The following is a 22,384-nucleotide window of genomic DNA, read 5'->3' as shown; positions in this document are numbered from 1 at the left end:
TCTCCCTATCCCTCCCTCTCTCTCTCTCTCTCTCTCTCTCTCTCTCTCTCTCTCTCCCTCTCCCTCTCTCCCTATCCCTCCCTCCCTCTCTCCCTATCCCTCCCTCTCCCTATCCCTCCCCCTCTCTCTCTCTCCCTCTCTCCCTATCCCTCCCAATCTCTCTCCCGATCCCTCCCTCTCCCTTTCCCTCTCTCCCTATCCCTCCCCTCTCTCCCGTCCTTCTTCTTCTCCTCCTCCCTCTCTCTCCCCCTCTCTCTCAGTTGATCAACAAGGGTAAAGGTGAGGCATTGCGTATCCGGGCCATCCTGCGCTCCCTGGTTCCTACCACAGACTTGGTGGGCATCATCAGTATACCACTCAAGATGCCCATTGTCAATAAAGGTAGGACCCAATGACTAAAGAGCTCAGATTAATGTCCTATTTTAACATGTACTGGTTGTATCAAAACATTTCTATACTAACATTTTGGTTCGGAAACATTTTTGTTCGGAAACATTACTCTGTTGATTAAGAATGGTGAAGAAGCAGGACCCTGCTGTGTTTTAATGGTAAACACACGTTACACTGTAGTAGAAGGTTCATCTGGTGGTGCCAGGGCTTTTATATCCTATTCCACTCACAGCCACATCTTGGGCTACAACAGAAATCTGTCAGCCGTATGAGGTAAAGGCTCTTACATTTTCCTGATTGGGTTGTCTGCTTTCACCTTGAGGAGTAGGTCTCTAACCATTTCTCAGTCCATGTTTCCACTGAAAAATAAATACTGCAGACTGCAAGGTCTTCGCTTAACCAATTTGTACTTTATCTAATAGTTGTCATGTTTGGTTATAGTATATGAAGTCGCAGCACGGAAAATGTGTTTGTAGTGGAGAAGTAACTATAGACTTCTTTGGCAAAAAATCCAATCAACCTTTCCCATTTTCAATGTTCTTCATGATAAATTCTAATGCTAAAGCATACAGTATCTCTCTTACTTGAGTAAACTTCTTCTGCCACCTCCCTCCCTTCATATTATCTGTTTCCCACAGTGAAGTATTCTCCCAAGAGATCCTTCATTACACTGTAAATGTCTTTTTTCCAATGACTTCTCTCTGCTTGTCCTAGTCTGCTCTCCACACACTCAGCGTTTCCAGATAACGTGCTTCTCTTCCCATCGTGTATTAAACCTGGTAGATATGTTACATATCATTCTGTGTGAAACCTTATTGAGCTCTACACTTCTCCTTTCTTATCTTTCCATTTACACCATGCTGTGTTAGTGGAACGACTAAACTCCCTCTCACCTCTTCTATAAATCGGTTTATTTTTTGTTGCCTCCTCATTCTCTACCTCCTCTTCCTCCTCCTCTACCTCTTCATCACTCTCCACCTCCTCTTCCTCCTCTTATACTTGCTCATCCTCCTCTAACTCCTTTATATCCCCTTCCTCCTCCTCCTCTTCCTCCTCTACCTACCCTTCCTCCTCCTCTACCCCCTCCTCTACCTCCTCCTCTACCTCCTCTTCTACCTCCTCCTCTATCTCATCCTCTACCACCACCTCTTCCTCCTCTATCTCTTCCTCTTCCTCCTCTACCACCTCCTTTACCCCCTCCTCTCTCTCCTCCTCTACATCCTGTTCCTCCTCTATCTCCTCCTCTTCCTCCTGTACCTCCTCCTCTACCCCCTCCTCTATCTCATCCTTTACCACCTCCTCTTCCTCCTCTACCACCTCCTCTACCACCTCCACTTTCTCCTCTACCTCCTCCTCTTCATCCTCTTCCTCCTCCTCAACCTCCTCCTCATCTTCCTCCTCTATCTCCTCCTCTACCTCCATCTCTACCCCCTCCTCTTCCTCCTCTACCTCCTCCTCAACCCCCAGACGGTAGTGTGACAGAACCAGACATGTCGGCTAGTTTCTGTCCGGACCACAAGGCCCCCATGGTGTTGTTTCTGGACCGTGTGTACGGCGTGGAGGACCAGAGCTTTCTGCTACACCTGTTGGAGGTGGGCTTCCTGCCTGACCTCCGCGCCTCCGCCTCCCTGGACACGGTGAGTAGGAGGGACAAATCAATCTATCAGTCCTTCTGTCAGTAAACCAGTCAGTGAGCCAGTCAATGAGTCAGTCACTCAGTGAACCAGTCAATGAGTCAGTCACTCAGTCACTCAGTCACTCAGTGAACCAGTCAGTCAGTGAACCAGTCAGTGAACCAGTCAATCAATGTAGCAGTCAGTCATTCAGTGAGTCAGCTTGCAAGTCCGTCAGTGAACTATTCAGCCAGCCAGCAAGTCAGTCAGTGAACTAGTCAGTCAGCCAGCCAGCAAGTCAGTCAGTGAACTAGTCAGTCAGCCAGTCTGTGAACCACTCATCCAGTCAGCCAGCCAGTCAGTCAGTGAACCAGTCAGTCAGTCAGTTAGTCAGCTAGTCAGTCAGCCAGGCAGTCAGTGAACCAGTTAGTCAGTGAGTGAACCAGTCAGTCAGTTAGTCAGTCACTGACCCAGTCAGTGAGTGAACCAGTCAGTCAGTTAGTCAGTCAGTGAACCAGTCAGTGAGTGAACCAGTCAGTGAACCAGTCAGTCATTCAGTCAGCCAGTCAGTCAGTGAACCAGTTAGTCAGTGAGTGAACCAGTCAGTCAGTGAACCAGTTAGTCAGTGAGTGAACCAGTCAGTCAGTGAACCAGTTAGTCAGTGAGTGAACCAGTCAGTCAGTGAGTGAATAGGAGTGAGTAGGAGTGAGCCTTCATTCGGTCTGTCGTCAGTCTGTCAGTCAGTCAATGAGAAAACACAGCAAACATTCATATATCAATCAACCAATCAATCAATATATGTATTAATTAATCCTCTCCCCATAGTGTGTACTGACTTCTTGTATGTGTAACAAAATGTTTATCAAAATACTCTACTGACAACAATCACAAAGTTGATGAGTTGTTATTTTGACTGGATAAATATTGACTGCTGTTTCTCCATGTGAATCAAGTTAAATGAGGATCCACCACAACAAACTTCTCTCTGATGTATTTGAGAAAAGTCTGTTGGATCTCATGGTCTTTTTTACTCATCGTCCTCTGAAGAGGGAGATAAAACTGCTTTCATCCCAGCTTGTCCTGAGGGAGAGGAGTAGTATTCCCCATGCTGGCACAGAGGCTGTAGTCATGGGAGACCATCGCCATGGGACGGACCTCTGTAATTGCATCTACCCATAATCCTTTGGGAGAGAGAGAGAGAAAGTGATGCTGACAGTCCCCATTTATCTCAATACCTGCTACAACAGTCTACTTTAGGAATATAATCTAACTCACAGAGGGAACCAAAGAGTCTGCCTTAGGGGTCACCGTGGCCTCAGGGATATCATCTGACTCACAGGGGGAACCAAACAGTCTGCCTTAGGGGTCACCGTGACCTCAGGGTTATCATCTGACTCACAGGGGAACCAAACAGTCTGCCTTAGGGGTCACAGTGACCTCGGGGTTATCATCTGACTCACAGGGGAACCAAACAGTCTGCCTTAGGGGTCACAGTGACCTCGGGCTTATCATCTGACTCACAGGGGGAACCAAACAGTCTGCCTTAGGGGTCACAGTGACCTCGGGCTTATCATCTGACTCACAGGGGGAACCAAACAGTCTGCCTTAGGGGTCACAGTGACCTCAGGGTTATCATCTGACTCACAGGGGGAACCAAACAGTCTCTTGATGTATGGTTGTGTACTTCACGTGCTGAGATTCTCTCTAATAGTTGTTTATGGTGGTTAGTTGTTGTTTATAGTGGTTAGTAGTTGTTTATGGTGGTTTGTAGTTGTTTACAGTGGTTAGTTGTTGTTTATAGTGGTTAGTAGTTGTTTACAGTGGTTAGTTGTTGTTTATAGTGGTTAGTAGTTGTTTAAGGTGGTTAGTAAATGTTTACTATGGTTTGTAGTTGTTTACAGTGGTTAGTTGTTGTTTATGGTGGTTAGTTGTTGTTTACAGTGGTTAGGTGATTGTTTATAGTGGTTAGTTGTTGTTTACAGTGGTTAGGTGATTGTTTATAGTGGTTAGTAGTTGTTTAAGGTGGTTAGTAAATGTTTACTATGGTTTGTAGTTGTTTACAGTGGTTAGTTGTTGTTTATGGTGGTTAGTTGTTGTTTACAGTGGTTAGTTGTTGTTTATGGTGGTTAGTTGTTGTTTATGGTGGTTAGTTGTTGTTTACAGTGGTTAGTTGTTGTTTACAGTGGTTAGTTGTTGTTTATGGTGGTTAGTTGTTGTTTACAGTGGTTAGTTGTTGTTTACAGTGGTTAGTTGTTGTTTATGGTGGTTAGTTGTTGTTTACAGTGTTCAGGTGATTGTTTACAGTGGTTAGTTGTTGTTTACAGTGGTTAGTTGTTGTTTATGGTGGTTAGTTGTTGTTTACAGTGTTCAGGTGATTGTTTACAGTGGTCAGTCAGTCAACAACCGTTGGTCTTGGAAAGCTATTGGGTTGGCAGGCTTTTCTTTCAGCCCAGCTCTAATGATTAGTTGTTAAGCTGAACCGGCTGGGTTAGTGCTAGGTTGGAACACATAACCGCCTGTAGATGTCCAGAACCAGTAGTTTGTGGGCACAGTATTGATGCTTTAGGGAGAAACTGAGCAATAAATAACCCTACTCAAAGGATTTGAGTCAAGAAATCCAGTGTTGGTGATGGCCACTGGTCTATCCGCTCTCATTCATGTAATTCTGTCCCTTGGCTCTAGGATGTGTTAAGCACCACAGAGACCGCTCTGGCCATGAACAGGTACATCGGTTCGGCCCTGCTTCCCCTGCTGACCAGGTGTGCTGACCAGTTCTCGGGCACGGAGCACTACGCAGCGCTCATTGACTCTACCCTCCACACTATCTATCGGCTGTCCAAGGGCCGCTCCCTCACCAAGGCCCAGAGAGACTCTATCGAGGAGTGTCTGCTTGCCATCTGCAAGTAAGTATTAACAAAGACTCACACCATGTTATGAACCTCTCAGTTCTCTAAAACCCCTCCGTGGACCTCTAAGGCCGTGCTGATGCCCTGGAGTCTCCTGTAACTATTGGGTTCGACCAATATGTAGCTGTGGTAGCTTTAGGTCAAAGCTAGGGTTGCAAAATTCCAATAATTTTCACAAAATTCACTGGTTTTCCAGAATTACTAGTCAGAGTATTATATTCCAAACTGAGACATACTCATATTTGACTGTATGTATCAATCACATGTTTTTCTTCCCCCTGCTGCCCTACAGACATCTGCGCCCTTCCATGATGCAACAGCTGCTGAGACGTCTGGTGTTTGATGTTCCCCTGCTGACAGAGTACTGCAAGATGCCACTCAGGGTAAGATCCCATGCTCACAGAGTACTGCAAGATGCCACTCAGGGTAAGATCCCATGCTCACAGAGTACTGCAAGATGCCACTCAGGGTAAGATCCCATGCTCACAGAGTACTGCAAGATGCCACTCAGGGTAAGATCCCATGCTCACAGAGTACTGCAAGATGCCACTCAGGGTAAGATCCCATTCTCACAGAGTACTGCAAGATGCCACTCAGGGTAAGATCCCATGCTCACAGAGTACTGCAAGATGCCACTCAGGGTAAGATCCCATGCTCACAGAGTACTGTAAGGGGCCTGTCAACACCCTCCCCCCCTTGTTGTTATGGGTGAGAACAGCTCGGTTGACACCCCTAGCCTCCCTCCCTCCTCCCCCTCCTCTCCCTCCCCCTCTCCCTCCTCTCCCTCCCTTTCTCCCTCCTCTCCCTCCCTCCTCTTCCTCCCTCTCTCCCTCCTCTCCCTCCCTCTTCTCCCTCCTCTCCCTCCCTCTCTCTCCTCTCCCTCCTCTCCCTCCCTCTCTCCCTCCTCTCCCTCCTCTCCCTCCCTCTCTCCCTCCTCTCCCTCCTCTCCCTCCCTCTCTCCCCTCCTCTCCCTCTCTCCCTCTTCTCCCTCCCTCCTCTCCCTCCTCTCCCTCTTCTCCCTCCTCTCCCTCCTCTCCCTCCCTCTCTCCCTCCCTCCCTCCCTCCCTCCCTCTCTCCCTCTCTCCCCCTCCTCTCCCTCCCTCTCTCCTCTCCCTCTCTCCCTCCTCTCCCTCCCTCTCTCCCTCTCTCCCTCTCTCCCTCCTCTCCCCTCCCTCCCTCTCCCTCCTCTCCCTCCCTCTCTCCCTCTCTCCCTCTCTCCCTCTTCTCCCTCTTCTCCCTCTCTCCCTCCCTCTCCCTCCCTCTCTCCCTCCTCTCCCTCTCTCTCTCTCTCCCTCCCTCTTTCCCTCCTCTCCCTCCCTCCTCTCCCTCCTCTCCCTCCCTCTCTCCCTCTCTCCCTCTTCTCCCTCCCTCCCTCTCTCCCTCCTCTCCCTCCTCTCCCTCGCTCTCTCCCTCCTCTCCCTCTCTCCCTCCTCTCCCTCCCTCTCTCCCTCCTCTCCCTCCCTCTCTCCCTCAACTCCCTCTCTCCCTCTTCTCCCTCCCTCCTCTCCCTCCTCTCCCTCTTCTCCCTCCCTCCTCTCCCTCCCTCTCTCCCTCCCTCTCTCTCCTCTCCCTCCCTCTCTCCCTCCTCTCCCTCCCTCTCTCCGTCTTCTCCCTCCATCCTCTCCCTCTCTCCCTCTTCTCCCTCCCTCTCTCCCTCCTCCCTCCCCCTCTCTCCCTCCTCTCCCTCCCTCCCTCCCTCCTCTCCCTCTTCTCCCTCCCTCCTCTCCCTCCCCCTCTCTCCCTCCTCTCCCCCTCCATCCCTCCTCTCCCTCCATCCCTCCTCTCCCTCTCTCCCTCCTCTCCCCCTCTCTCCCTCCTCTCCCTCCCTCTCTCCTCTCCCTCCCTCTCTCCCTCCCTCTCTCTCCCTCTTCTCCCTCCTCTCCCTCCTCTCCCTCTCTCCCTCCCTCTCTCCCTCTCTCCCTCTTCTCCCTCCTCTCCCTCCCTCTCTTTCCCTCTCCTCCTCTCCCTCTCTCCCTCCTCTCCCCTCTCTCCCTCCCTCTCTCCCTCCCTCTTTCCCTCCTCTCCCTCCCTCCTCTCCCTCCTCTCCCTCCATCTCTCCCTCCTCTCCCTCCCTCTCTCCCTCCTCTCCCTCTCTCCCTCCTCTCCCTCTCTCCCTCCCTCTCTCCCTCCTCTCCCTCTTCTCCCTCCCTCCTCTCCCTCCTCTCCCTCTCTCCCTCCTCTCCCTCCCTCTCTCCCTCCTCTCCCTCTTTCCCTCCTCTCCCTCTCTCTCCTCTTCTCCCTCCTCTCCCTCTCTCTTTCCCCTCTCCCTCCCTCTCTCCCTCCTCTCCCTCTCTCCCTCTCTCCCTCCCTCTTTCCCTCCTCTCCCTCCCTCCTCTCCCTCCCTCCTCTCCTCCATCTCTCCCTCCTCTCCCTCCCTCTCTCCCCTCCTCTCCCTCTCTCCCCTCTCCCTCCTCTCCCTCCCTCTCTCCCTCCTCTCCCTCTTCTCCCTCCCTCCTCTCCCTCCTCTCCCTCTCTCCCTCCTCTCCCTCTCTCCCTCTCCTCCTCCCTCTTTCCCTCCTCTCCTCTCTCCCTCCTCTCCCTCCCTCTCTCCCTCCCTCTCCCTCCCTCTCTCCCTCTCTCCCTCTTCTCCCTCCCTCTCCCCCTCCTCTCCCTCTCTCCCTCCTCTCCCTCCCTCTCTCCCTCCTCTCCATCCCTCTCTCCCTCTCTCCCTCCTCTCCCTCCTCTCCCTCCCTCTCTCTCTCCCTCCTCTCCCTCCCCCTCCCTCCCTCCCTCCCTCCCTCCCTCCCCCTCCCTCCCTCCCTCCCTCCCTCCCCTCCCTCCCTCCCTCCCTCCTCCCTCCCTCCCTCCCTCTCTCCCTCCCTCTCCCTCCCTCCCTCTCCCTCCTCTCCCCTCCTCCCTCCTCTCCCTCCCTCCTCTCTCTCCCCTCCTCTCTCCCTCCTCCTCTCCCTCCTCTCCCTCCTCTCCCTCTCCCTCCCTCTCTCCCTCTCTCCCTCTTCTCCCTCCTCTCCCTCCTCTCCCTCCGATCACATAAACAAGAAGTCTTCACTTCCCCTCTTCATCTCAGTTTCTTCTAGTTGTAGTTTCCTGTCTCTCTCTTTCCCCTGGGTGGGGGGGGGGCTGATATACTGTAGGTGTGACCTCTGTCTGATGACACATCTGTCTCACTCCTAGCTGATAACATGGTATCTAGTACAAGTACATTCCGAGTACACACTGTACATAGAAAATTCATTTAAACAGGAACCAGACTTTTACCTTCATGTACGTTCACTTACAGAATCTTAATAGGATATTGACGTGAATACTTGACTTCCAACAGTTTGGAAGAACACAGGGGTACAAATACCTGAATTTAGCATCAATGGGATGGAGATGTTAACTCAATGGGATCAATGGGATGGAGATGTTAACTCTTTTCAGAATTTATTTCCTCCAACTTCTGACCACCCACCACCAAAACGATTCATCTTCATTTCCTCTCATCATCTTACTTTCCGCTAGTAGCTACTACCTGGAAGGGTTTCAGCAGCGGGATACGGACTTCTCCTTTTGTGTTTCCTCCAGCTGCTGACTGAACACTATGAGCAGAGCTGGAAGTACTACTGTCTTCCCTCGGGGCTGGGGAGCTCCGGCATGGCCTCAGAGGAAGAACTGCTGCTCACCAAAAAACTCTTCTGGGGAATATTCGACTCGCTCTCAACAAAGGTATGGATGATACTGTTATGTGTAATCTACAGACCCTTTGTTCTCCCTCAGGACTGCTTTTACAGTGCCTTCGGGAAAGTATTCAGACCCCTTGACATTTTCCACACTTTTTTACGTTACAGCCTAATTCTAAAATTGATTCAATTGTTTTTTTTCCTTCATAAATCTACACACAATACCCCAAATCTGCAATATTACATTTACATACGTATTCAGACCCCTTACTCAGTACTTTGTTGAATCACCTATGGCAGAGATTACAGCATCGAGTCTTCTTGGGTATGGCGCTACAAGCTTAACACACCTGTATTTGGGGAGTTTCTCCCATTCTTCTCTGCAGATCCTCTCAAGCTCTGTCAACTTGGATGGGGAGCTTTGCTGCACAGCTATTTTCAGGTGTCTCCAGAGATCGGGTTCAAGTCCGGGCTCTGGCTGGGCCACTCAAGGACATTCAGAGACTTGTCCCGAAGCCACTGCTGCATTGTCTTGGCTGTGTGCTTAGGGTTGTTGTCCTGTTGGAAGGTGAACCTTCACCCTAGTCAGAGGTCCTGAGCAATTTGGGGCAGGTTTTCATCAAGGATCTTTCTGTACTTTGCTCCATTCATCTTTGCCTCGATCCTGACTAGTCTCCCAGTTCCTGCCACTGAATATCATTCCCAAAGCATGATGCTGCCACAAGCATGCTTCACTGTAGGGATGGTGTCAGGTTTCCTCCAGACATGATGCTGCCACCACCATGCTTCACTGTAGGGATGGTGTCAGGTTTCCCCCAGACGTGACTCTTGGCATTCAAGCCAATAGTTCAATCTTGGTTTCATCAGACCAGATAATCTTGTTTCTTATGGTCTGAGAGTCTATAGATGCCTTTTGGCAAACTCCAAGTGAACTGTCATGTGCCTTTTCCTGAAGAGTAGCTTCCGTCTGGCTAGCTCTGGGAAGAGTCTTGGTGGTTCCAAACTTCTTCCATTTAAAAATGATGGGTGCCACTGTGTTCTTGGGGACCATCAATGCTGCAGAAATGTTTTGGTACCCTTCCCCAGATCTGTGGCATGACACAATCCTGTCTCGGAGGTCTACAGACAATTCCTTCGACCTCATGGCTTGGTTTTTGCTCTGACATGCACTGTCAACTGTGGGACCTTATATAGACAGGGGTGTGCCTTTCCAAATCATGTCCAATCAATTTAATTTACTACAGGTGAACTCCAATCACGTTGTAGAACTGTCTCAAGGATAATCAATGGAAACAGGATGCATCTGAGCTAAATTTCCAGTCTCATAGCAAAGGGTCTGAATACTGAATACTGTAAATAAGTATCTTGCCTATTTCTGTTTTTCATATATCCTTATGTACATATTCTTTATCCCCTTACACTGTGTATAAGACAGTAGTTTTTTTTGGAATTGTTACATTTGCATTGTCAACTAGTCATTATTAACATCTGCTAACCATGGGTGACAAATTAAATTTGATTTGATTTGATTTGATACATTAAATAAGGGGTATTTTGCATTCAGTCATTATGTCATTATGGGGTATTGTGTGTAGATTGCTGAGGATTTTTATTTATTTCATACATTTTAGAATAAAGCTATAACATAACAAAATGTGGAAAAAGTCAAGGAGTCTGAATACTTTCCGAAGGCACTTTGTATAATGCTAATGGAGGCTTAAAGTCTTACGGTACATGACTTTATGTCTGACTGGTTTACATCTAAAAGAACATCAGTTATAATCCTGAGCCCAACCCAAAACAATTCTTACAATATCAGGCACGGGCTGAATATTTTTTTTCATGCCACGAAAGAGCCCGGATCCTGGCAAATAGGTCCCTGCTCAATTTAATCACTGTGTGTTTTAAGAAACCTGTCTTTCCAGGTGTGTTTTAATAAGAAACCTGTCTTTCCAGGTTCAGTAACTGTTTTTCTGTTTCCAGGTTCAGTAACTGTTTTTCTGTTTCCAGGTTCAGTAACTGTTGTTCTGTTTCCAGGTTCAGTAACTGTTGTTCTGTTTCCAGGTTCAGTAACTGTTGTTCTGTTTCCAGGTTCAGTAACTGTTGTTCTGTTTCCAGGTTCAGTAACTGTTTTTCTGTTTCCAGGTTCAGTAACTGTTGTTCTGTTTCCAGGTTCAAGTTCTGTTTGACTGAGGCTTTTATTATGACTGAGGTTTTTTTAATCACCAGAGTCTGAGTGTGTCTCTCTAGGAAGCAGAAGAGAGATAGACTGTGAACAGAGCTAAAGTGTGGCTGAAATATGAATAATTTATGAGAATGTGACAGATCACTGCTCTCTGGCTCTGCAGAGTGTTTCTCCTCTCTCTCTCTGTCTCTCTCTCTCTGTCTCTCTCTCTCTGTCTCTCTCTCTGTCTCTCTCTCTGTCTCTCTGTCTGTCTGTCTGTCTGTCTGTCTGTCTGTCTGTCTGTCTGTCTCTGTCTGTCTGTCTGTCTCTGTCTGTCTCTGTCTGTCTCTGTCTGTCTGTCTGTCTGTCTGTGTCTGTCTGTCTGTCTGTCTGTCTGTCTGTCTGTCTGTCTGTCTGTCTGTCTGTCTGTCTGTCTGTCTGTCTTTCTGTCTGTCTGTCTGTTTTTCTCTCTGTCTTTCCTTGTCTGTCTGTCTCTGTCTGTCTGTCTGTCCTCTTTCTGACCCAACTACCCTGTCTAAGTCTGTCTCTGTCTGGCGTCTGGCTGTCTGTCTGTCTGTCTGGGCTCTGTCCAACTGTGTCTATTTTGTCTGTTTTTCTGTCACATTGTCTGTCTGTCTTTTGTACTGTCTGTCTGCTTCTGTCTCTGTCTGACTGTCAGCTTCTGTCATCAGAACAGCGATGTACTGTCTCTCTCAAATGTCTTTTTCAGACAGAGAGGAAAGTCTGTCTGTCTGTGACTGTCTGTCTGTCTGTCTGTCTTTCTGTGACTGTCTGTTACTCTCAACCCTCTGTTTGTCTCCACTCTGTCTCCCTGTCTGTCTGTCTGTCTGTCTGTCTGTCTCTGTTTGTCTGTCTGTCTGTCTGTCTGTCTCTGTTTGTCTCTGTGTCTCTGTCTGTCTGTCTGTTGTCTGTCTCTGTCTGTCTGTCTCTGTTTGTCTGTCTGTCTGTCTGTCTTTCTCTGTCTGTCTGTCTCTGTCTGTCTCTGTCTGTCTCTGTCTGTCTCTGTTTGTCTGTCTGTCTCTGTCTTTCTTTCTTTCTCCTGTCTCTGTTTTTCCACTCTGTCTCCCCTTCCTTGTTTGTCTCCACTCTGTCTCCCCAGGAGCAGACATCTCTGTTTGTCCCACTCTGTCTCCCCTGTCTCTGTTTGTCTCCCCTCTTCCCTGCAGGAGCAGACATGTCCTCTTTGAACTACCACTCTGTCTGGCGCCGGAGGGGATGGCTCTGTTTGGCTCCTAACCAACTGTGCTATTTTGTTTGTTTTTTCACATTGTTCCCCTGTTTTGTTTGTCTAAAGTTGCTGCTACCCCGTCTCTGTTTGTTACCTTCTGGACATCAGAACAGCTGTTACTCCCCGAACTGAAAAATACTTTTTCAGACAGAGAGAAACTGAAAGGGAGTTAGTGACAGACAGTCTGAAGGTTTTCTAATGACTGTTTGTTACCTCAACCCTCTGTTTGTCTCCCTCTGTCTCCTTAGTTACTCTCACCCACTGTCTCCCCTGTCTCTGTTTGTCTCTGTTTGTCTCCCCCTGTCTCTGTTTGTCTCTCACCCACTGTCTCCCCCTGTCTCTGTTAGTCTCCTCACCCACTGTCTCCCCCTGTCTCTGTTTGTTACCTCCCCACTGTCTCCCTGTCTCTGTTTGTTACCTCACCCTCTGTCTCCCCCTGTCTCTGTTTTACCTCACCCACTGTCTCCCCTGTCTCTGTTTGTTCCTCACCCACTGTCTCCCCCTGTCTCTGTTTGTTACCTCCCCACTGTCTCCCCCTGTCTCTGTTTGTTACCTCATCCACTGTCTCCCCTGTCTCTGTTTGTTACTCTGTCCACTGTCTCTGTTTTACCTCACCCACTGTCTCCCCTGTCTCTGTTTGTCTCTCCCCTGTCTCTGTTTGTTACCTCACCCACTGTCTCTGTTTGTCTCACCCACTGTCTCTGTTTGTTACTCACCTCCCCTGTCTCTGTTTGTCCCCTGTCTCTGTTTGTCTCCACTCTGTCTCCCTGTCTGTGTTTGTTACTCACCCACTGTCTCCCCCTGTCTCTGTTTGTTACCTCACCCACTGTCTCCCCCTGTCTCTGTTAGTTACCTCACCCACTGTCTCTGTTAGTTACTTCACCCACTGTCTCTGTTAGTTACCTCACCCACTGTCTCCCCCTGTCTCTGTTAGTTACCTCACCCACTGTCTCCCCTGTCTCTGTTAGTTACCTCACCCACTGTCTCCCCTGTCTCTGTTAGTTACCTCACCCACTGTCTCCCCACTGTCTCTGTTAGTTACCTCACCCACTGTCTCCCCTGTCTCTGTTTGTTACCTCACCCACTGTCTCCCCCTGTCTCTGTTAGTTACCTCACCCACTGTCTGTTAGTTACCCCCACTGTCTCTGTTAGTTACCTCACCCACTGTCTCCCCTGTCTCTGTTTGTTACCTCACCCACTGTCTCCCCTGTCTCTGTTAGTTACCTCACCCACTGTCTCCCCCCTGTCTCTGTTAGTTACCTCACCCACTTTCTCTGTTAGTTACCTCACCTACTGTCTCCCCCTGTCTCTGTTAGTTACCTCATCCACTGTCTCCCCCTGTCTCTGTTGTCTCCCCTCTGTCTTCCCCATACAGAGGTTTGACTCTGACCTGTTCAAGACTGCCATGGCCTGTCTGAGTGCCATTTCTCTGTCTTCCCCATACAGAGGTTTGACTCTGACCTGTTCAAGACTGCCATGGCCTGTCTGAGTGCCATTTCTCTGTCTTCCCCATACAGAGGTTTGACTCTGACCTGTTCAAGACTGCCATGGCCTGTCTGAGTGCCATTTCTCTGTCTTCCCCATACAGAGGTTTGACTCTGACCTGTTCAAGACTGCCATGGCCTGTCTGAGTGCCATTTCTCTGTCTTCCCCATACAGAGGTTTGACTCTGACCTGTTCAAGACTGCCATGGCCTGTCTGAGTGCCATTTCTCTGTCTTCCCTATACAGAGGTTTGACTCTGACCTGTTCAAGACTGCCATGGCCTGTCTGAGTGCCATTTCTCTGTCTTCACCATACAGAGGTTTGACTCTGACCTGTTCAAGACTGCCATGGCCTGTCTGAGTGCCATTTCTCTGTCTTCCCCATACAGAGGTTTGACTCTGACCTGTTCAAGACTGCCATGGCCTGCCTGAGTGCCATTTCTCTGTCTTCCCCATACAGAGGTTTGACTCTGACCTGTTCAAGACTGCCATGGCCTGCCTGAGTGCCATTTCTCTGTCTTCCCCATACAGAGGTTTGACTCTGACCTGTTCAAGACTGCCATGGCCTGCTTGAGTGCCATTTCTGGGGCATTACCGCCTGACTATATGGATGCCAGCCCCGGTGTCATCCTGGAGAAGCAGGCGTCTGTGGACACACACGGCAACTTCGACCCCAAACCCATTAACACTGCCAAGTGAGTGGCCTGGGACAGAGAGAGAGGGTTTTGACATTGAATAGCTCTTATTGAACCCCTTGCAAGGTGAATTACCCTGATTATCACACCAAGGTCAGGATCCACAGAACACACAGCCTCATGACAGCACCATGTACTAAAAGATGGGAGCAGAAGGAGACTAGCCCTACTGCACTAGATGTTCTAGGTTGTATTAAAATGAAGGACTAACATTGGTGTCTGTCTCCTCCTTCTTTCTAGTATCTCCCTTCCAGAGAAACTGGACTACATCGCCAACAAGTTTGCAGAGCATTCCCACGTCAAATGGTCCTCAGAGAAGGTACTGTAACCTCAACAACTAGGTTCAAATGCTGCCTTTCCTGTGTAAGAGTCTGAATGTAAGGTCTTTACATGGCCTAACTTCTAGACTAACATGGCCTAACTCCTGGACTAACATGGCCTAACTCCTGGACTAACATGGCCTGACTCCTAGACTAATATGGCCTAACTCCTAGACTAACACCTAGACTAACACTGCCTATCTCCTAGACTAACATGGCCTAACACCTAGACTAACATGGCCTAACACCTAGACTAACATGGCCTAACTCCTAGACTAACATGGCCTAACTCCTAGACTAACATGGCCTAACTCCTAGACTAACATGGCCTAACTCCTAGACTAACACGGCCTAACTCCTGGACTAACATGGCCTAACTCCTGGACTAACATGGCCTAACTCCTAGACTAACATGGCCTAACTCCTAGACTAACATGGCCTAACTCCTAGACTAACATGGCCTAACTCCTAGACTAACATGGCCTAACTTCTAGACTAACATGGCCTAACTCCTAGACTAACATGGCCTAACTCCTAGACTAACATGGCCTAACTCCTAGACTAACACGGCCTAACTCCTAGACTAACACGGCCTAACTCCTAGACTAACACGGCCTAACTCCTAGACTAACACGGCCTAACTCCTAGACTAACATGGCCTAACTCCTAGACTAACATGGCCTAACTCCTAGACTAACATGGCCTAACTCCTAGACTAACACGGCCTAACTCCTAGACTAACACGGCCTAACTCCTAGACTAACACGGCCTAACTCCTAGACTAACACGGCCTAACTCCTAGACTAACACGGCCTAACTCCTAGACTAACACGGCCTAACTCCTAGACTAACACGGCCTAACTCCTAGACTAACACGGCCTAACTCCTAGACTAACACGGCCTAACTCCTAGACTAACATGGCCTAACTCCTAGACTAACATGTTTTAACTCTTGATCTACAGGTGACAGCGGGATGGAAAATGGGAGACTGTGTAGATGATGATACCAAAACTCACCCTCTGCTGAAGCCTTACAAGTCACTGAGTGAGAAGGTACTGTTTCTGTCACTCAATGTGAAGGTACTGTTGACATTATAACCCTAATCTGTCACTCAGTGAGAAAGTACTGTTGAAACTATAACCCTAATCTGGTACTGTTGAAACTATAACCCTAATCTGGTACTGTTGAAACTATAACCCTAATCTGGTACTGTTGAAACTATAACCCTAATCTGGTACTGTTGAAACTATAACCCTAATCTGGTACTGTTGATACTATAACGCGAAACTCAGAATCCAGAAACACATTTTCTCTGCAGTAGCTACTGTAGCTAGCTAACAATCTGTCACGAGAGACTGATTGAAAGGGTGATTTACTGTACATTGTGTGGCTGTGTCTGTGTTTGTAGGAGAGGGAGACGTACCGCTGGCCAGTGAAGGAGTCTCTAAGGAGTATGTTAGCTTTGGGCTGGAACATGGAGAGGACCAAGGAGGGAGAGGCCATGTTAATCAGGAAACAAAGCAAGATCTCAGAGTCTACTCAGGTAGTGTGGTTGTGTATATATACTGTACGTTGAATGGCTAACATTTCCCACATCAATATCACCGATTTTATTTCATGATTCATTGTATTATCTTTTAATGTTGACAGGACAACGATAACGAATCCATCCCTGAACCACCACTGGATCTGAACAATATTACTCTATCCAGAGAGTTGCAGGTTGTTGTCATGGAACAATTGCTATGTTTTTATGTTGTCATGGAACAATGTTCTCCAGAATGTTTTACCCTCTATCAGGTCATGATACCATGTAATGTAACATCTGATGGCATGCTACTAAGCAGGTACCGTGTGCTGTGGGCCATGTTGTAGTGCTCTGCACTCTACACCAGGCCTGGGTTCACATGCTATTGGAATGTGTTGTGCTTTGTTTGAGGATACCCTTTTCCGATGAGAAAAAAAATAGGAAAAATCCCAAAAGTACTAACCCCGCCCACCTGCCAATCCAGGAAAGGCTAAAGCAAACGCTCAGAAGTATTTGGAAGATTTAAAATAGTATTGGATCTCAGGTCTGATGTAGTTCTGGGGTTTCCCCACCTCGGTCCCTCCTTTCTCCGGGTGCACGTGCACAGCTGATTGAAATAACAACTCGTCAAGCTTTGGACTGAGTTTAGGAAACCCTACCTGTAGTAGCTTCATCATGACACATCCAAAACACGGACTGTTTTCATGTCCGTGTGTGTGTGTGTGTTCCCCCTTGTAGGGGATGGTGGAGGTAGTAGCAGAGAACTACCACAACATCTGGGCCAAGAAGAAGAAGGCTGAGCTGAGTAGTAAAGGTGTGTAGTCAGCCACAAGGCCCGTCGTCCCTTGTAATCACCCAGGAATAATGCATGCTAAATGTATGTGTGGGAAGTGTATGTTAATGTTTATGTAAGATGTAGGCATACATATACAGTGGGGCAAAAAACGTATTTAGTCAGCCACCAATTGTGCAAGTTCTCCCACTTAAAAAGATGAGAGAGGCCTGTAATTTTCATCATAGGTACACTTCAACTATGACAGACCAAATGAGTTTAAAAAATCCAGAAAATCACATTGTAGGATTTTTTATGAATTTATTTGCAAATTATAGTGTAAAATAAGTATTTGGTCACCTACAAACAAGCAAGATTTCTGGCTCTCATAGACCTGTAACTTCTTCTTTAAGAGGCTCCTCTGTCCTCCACTCGTTACCTGTATTAATGGCACCTGTTTGAACTTGTTATCAGTATAAAAGACACCTGTCCACAACCTCAAGCAGTCACACTCCAAACTCCACTATGGCCAAGACCAAAGAGCTGTCAAAGGACACCAGAAACAAAATCAGCTTGGTTTGAAGAAATCAACTGTGGGAGCAATTATTAGGAAATGAAAGACATACAAGACCACAGATAATCTCCCTCGATCTGGGGCTCCATGCAAGATCTCACCCCGTGGGGTCAAAATGATCACAAGAACGGTGAGCGAAAATCCCAGAACAAAACGGGGGGACCTAGTGAATGACCTGCAGAGAGCTGGGACCAAAGTAACAAAGCCTACCATCAGTAACACACTACGCCGCCAGGGACTCAAATCCTGCAGTGCCAGACGTGTCCCCCTGTTTAAGCCAGTACATGTCCAGGCCCGTCTGAAGTTTGCTAGAGAGCATTTGGATGATCCAGAAGAAGATTGGGAGAATGTCATATGGTCAGATGAAACCAAAATATAACTTTTTGGTAAAAACTCAACACGTCGTGTTTGGAGGACAAAGAATGCTGAGTTGCATCCAAAGAACACCATACCTACTGTGAAGCATGGGGGTGGAAACATCATGTTTTGGGGCTGTTTTTCTGCAAAGGGACCAGGACGACTGATCCGTGTAAAGGAAAGAATGAATGGGGCCATGTATCGTGAGATTTTGAGTGAAAACCTCCTTCCATTAGCAAGGGCATTGAAGATGAAACGCGGCTGGGTCTTTCAGCATGACAATGATCCCAAAAACACCGCCCGGGCAACGAAGGAGTGGCTTCGTAAGAAGCATTTCAATGTCCTGGAGTGGCCTAGCCAGTCTCCAGATCTCAACCCCATAGAAAATCTTTGGAGGGAGTTGAAAGTCCATGTTGCCCTGCAACAGCCCCAAAACATCACGGCTCTAGAGGAGATCTGCATGGAGGAATGGGCCAAAATACCAGCAACAGTGTGTGAAAACCTTGTGAAGACTTACAGAAAACGTTTGACCTCTGTCATTGCCAACAAAGGGTATATAACAAAGTATTGAGATAAACTTTTGTTATTGACCAAATACTTATTTTCCACCATAATTTGCAAATAAATTCATTAAAAATCCTACAAAGTGATTTTCTGGATTTTTTTTCTTCTCATTTTGTCTGTCATAGTTGAAGTGTACCTATGATGACAATTACAGGCCTCTCTCATTAAAAGGGAGAACTTGCACAATTGGTGGCTGACTAAGTACTTTTTTGCCCCACTGTAGGTGTGTGTATATACAGGTATATATATATATACACTACCATTCAAAAGTTTGGGGTCACTTTGAAATACCCTTGTTTTTGAAAGGAAAGCACATTTTTTGTATTTTAAAATAAGATCAAATTGATCAGAAATACAGTTTAGACATTGTTAATGTTGTAACTGACTATTGTAGCTGGAAACAGCTACATATTTACATAGGTGTACAGAGGTCCATTAACAGCAGCTACAGTGCCTTGCGAAAGTATTCGGCCCCCTTGAACTTTGCGACCTTTTGCCACATTTCAGGCTTCAAACATAAAGATATAAAACTGTATTTTTTGTGAAGAATCAACAACAAGTGGGACACAATCATGAAGTGGAACGACATTTATTGGATATTTCAATCTTTTTTAACAAATCAAAAACTGAAAAATTGGGCGTGCAAAATTATTCAGCCCCTTTTACTTTCAGTGCAGCAAACTCTCTCCAGAAGTTCAGTGAGGATCTCTGAATGATCCAATGTTGACCTAAATGACTAATGATGATAAATACAATCCACCTGTGTGTAATCAAGTCTCCGTATAAATGCACCTGCACTGTGATAGTCTCAGAGGTCCGTTAAAAGCGCAGAGAGCATCATGAAGAACAAGGAACACACCAGGCAGGTCCGAGATACTGTTGTGAAGAAGTTTAAAGCCGGATTTGGATACAAAAAGATTTCCCAAGCTTGAAACATCCCAAGGAGCACTGTGCAAGCGATGATATTGAAATGGAAGGAGTATCAGACCACTGCAAATCTACCAAGACCTGGCCGTCCCTCTAAACTTTCAGCTCATACAAGGAGAAGACTGATCAGAGATGCAGCCAAGAGGCCCATGATCACTCTGGATGAACTGCAGAGATCTACAGCTGAGGTGGGAGACTCTGTCCATAGGACAACAATCAGTCATATATTGCACAAATCTGGCCTTTATGGAAGAGTGGCAAGAAGAAAGCCATTTCTTAAAGATATCCATAAAAAGTGTTGTTTAAAGTTTGCCACAAGCCACCTGGGAGACACACCAAACATGTGGAAGAAGGTGCTCTGGTCAGAGGAAACCAAAATTGAACTTTTTGGCAACAATGCAAAACGTTATGTTTGGCGTAAAAGCAACACAGCTCATCACCCTGAACACATCATCCCCACTGTCAAACACGGTGGTGGCAGCATCATGGTTTGGGCCTGCTTTTCTTCAGCAGGGACAGGGAAGATGGTTAAAATTGATGGGAAGATGGATGGAGCCAAATACAGGACCATTCTGGAAGAAAACCTGATGGAGTCTGCAAAAGACCTGAGACTGGGACGGAGATTTGTCTTCCAACAAGACAATGATCCAAAACATAAAGCAAAATCTACAATGGAATGGTTCAAAAATAAACATATCCAGGTGTTAGAATGGCCAAGTCAAAGTCCAGACCTGAATCCAATCGAGAATCTGTGGAAAGAACTGAAAACTGCTGTTCACAAATGCTCTCCATCCAACCTCACTGAGCTCGAGCTGTTTTGCAAGAAGGAATGGGAAAAAATGTCAGTCTCTCGATGTGCAAAACTGATAGAGACATACCCCAAGCGACTTACAGCTGTAATCACAGCAAAAGGTGGCGCTACAAAGTATTAACTTAAGGGGGCTGAATAATTTTGCACGCCCAATTTTTCCGTTTTTGATTTGTTAAAAAAGTTTGAAATATCCAATAAATGTCGTTCCACTTCATGATTGTGTCCCACTTGTTGTTGATTCTTCACAAAAAAATACAGTTTTATATCTTTATGTTTGAAGCCTGAAATGTGGCAAAAGGTCGCAAAGTTCAAGGGGGCCGAATACTTTCGCAAGGCACTGTATCACTCCTGTGTTCCAATGGCATGTTGTGTTAGCTAATCCAAGTTTATCATTTTAAAGGCTAATTGATCATTAGAAAACCCTTTTGCAATTATGTTAGCACAGCTGAAAAATGTTGTCCTGATTAAAGAAGCAATAAAACTGGCCTTTTTTAGACTAGTTGAGTATCAGGAGCATCAGCGTTTGTGGGTTTGATTACAGGCTCAAAAATGGCCAGAAACAAAGAACTTTCTTCTGAAACTCGTTAGTCTATTCTTGTTCTGAGAAATGAAGGCTATTCCAGGTGAGAAATGAAGGCTATTCCATGTGAGAAATGAAGGCTATTCCATGTGAGAAATGAAGGCTATTCCATGTGAGAAATGAAGGCTATTCCATGTGAGAAATGAAGGCTATTCCAGGTGAGAAATGAAGGCTATTCCATGTGAGAAATGAAGGCTATTCCATGTGAGAAATGAAGGCTATTCCATGTGAGAAATGAAGGCTATTCCATGTGAGAAATGAAGGCTATTCCATGTGAGAAATGAAGGCTATTCCATGAGAGAAATGGCCAAGAACCTGAAGATCTCGTACGACGCTGTGTACAATGCAAATTAATTACTTAAAAATCATACAATGTGATTTTCTGGATTTTTGTTTTCGATTCCGTCTCTCACAGTTGAAGTGTACCTATGATAAAAAATTACAGACCTCTACATGCTTTATAAGTAGGAAAACCTGCAAAATCGGCAGTGTATCAAATATTTGTTCGCCCCACTGTATATACTGTATGTTTGTGAAAGTGTCGTCACTGTTGGATGTGTTTGCTGTCTGTCTCAGGAGGAGGAAGCCACCCATTGCTGGTGCCCTATGACACTCTGACAGCCAAGGAGAAATACAGAGACCGAGAGAAGGTCCAAGATCTCTTTAAATTTCTTCAGATCAATGGATACACTATCACCAGGTCAGACTCTCCCCCTAACTATCTCACCGTATACTGCATCTGTCTGTTACCACAGAGGACATGAAACCAATCAGTTAATCAATCAGTGCTTCACTGTTTCTTACATTCTGTCTTGTTCAGTGGGCAACTGAATGCTTTGAAATGGAAGTGATGCCACCTGAACTTCAAGTCCATTGAGAAGAAATGCTTTGAAAATGTTTGTCCTGTTTGTGCCTGAAGATTCAGATCAAAATCACCTGTTAACTGTATTACAGTAATCAGCTGACTAACACAGTAATCAGCAGACTAAAACAGTAATCAGCTGACTAAAACCGTAATCAGCTGACTAAAACAGTAATCAGCAGACTAAAACAGTAATCAGCAGACTAAAACAGTAATCAGCTGACTAAAACAGTAATCAGCAGACTAACACAGTAATCAGCAGACTAACACAGTAATCAGCTGACTAACACAGTAATCAGCTGACTAAAACAGTAATCAGCTGACTAACACAGTAATCAGCTGACTAACACAGTAATCAGCAGACTAAAACAGTAATCAGCTGACTAAAACAGTAATCAGCTGACTAACACAGTAATCAGCAGACTAACACAGTAATCAGCTGACTAACACAGTAATCAGCAGACTAAAACAGTAATCAGCAGACTAAAACAGTAATCAGCTGACTAAAACAGTAATCAGTTGATTAACACAGTAATTAGCTGACTAACACAGTAATCAGCTGACTAACACAGTAATCAGCAGACTAACACATTAATTAGCTGACTAACACAGTAATCAGCTGACTAACACTAATCAGCTGACTAAAGCAGTAATCAGCAGACTAACACATGAATTAGCTGACTAACAGAGCAATCAGCTGACTAACACAGTAATCAGCAGACTAAAACAGTAATCAGCTGACTGAAACAGTAATCAGCTGACTAACACAGTAATCAGCTGACTGAAACAGTAATCAGCTGACTGAAACAGTAATCAGCTGACTAACACAGTAATCAGCTGACTGAAACAGTAATCAGCTGACTGAAACAGTAATCAGCTGACTGACACAGTAATCAGCTTTTTAACACAGTAATCAGCTGACTGAAACAGTAATCAGCTGACTGACACAGTAATCAGCTTTTTAACAC

General features: G+C 46.5%; 1 protein-coding gene across 1 annotated transcript in view; it reads left to right on the top strand.

Annotated features, from left to right (window-relative positions):
* The window catches only part of ryr3 (ryanodine receptor 3), a 268,014-nt gene that overhangs the window by 190,359 nt on the left and 55,271 nt on the right, over positions 1-22,384 (top strand). The window contains 12 exon segments of the mRNA XM_042319182.1: positions 261-381; positions 1,858-2,027; positions 4,686-4,906; positions 5,202-5,292; positions 8,435-8,575; positions 13,957-14,120; positions 14,361-14,439; positions 15,404-15,493; positions 15,850-15,984; positions 16,092-16,163; positions 16,708-16,783; positions 21,131-21,254. Of these exon segments, the coding sequence (XP_042175116.1) occupies positions 261-381; positions 1,858-2,027; positions 4,686-4,906; positions 5,202-5,292; positions 8,435-8,575; positions 13,957-14,120; positions 14,361-14,439; positions 15,404-15,493; positions 15,850-15,984; positions 16,092-16,163; positions 16,708-16,783; positions 21,131-21,254 (1,484 nt within the window).

Source organism: Oncorhynchus tshawytscha, unplaced genomic scaffold, assembly GCF_018296145.1.
Source record: "Oncorhynchus tshawytscha isolate Ot180627B unplaced genomic scaffold, Otsh_v2.0 Un_contig_388_pilon_pilon, whole genome shotgun sequence".
NCBI classification, from domain to species: domain Eukaryota; kingdom Metazoa; phylum Chordata; class Actinopteri; order Salmoniformes; family Salmonidae; genus Oncorhynchus; species Oncorhynchus tshawytscha.
This window is presented reverse-complemented; position numbering and strand designations above follow the sequence as displayed.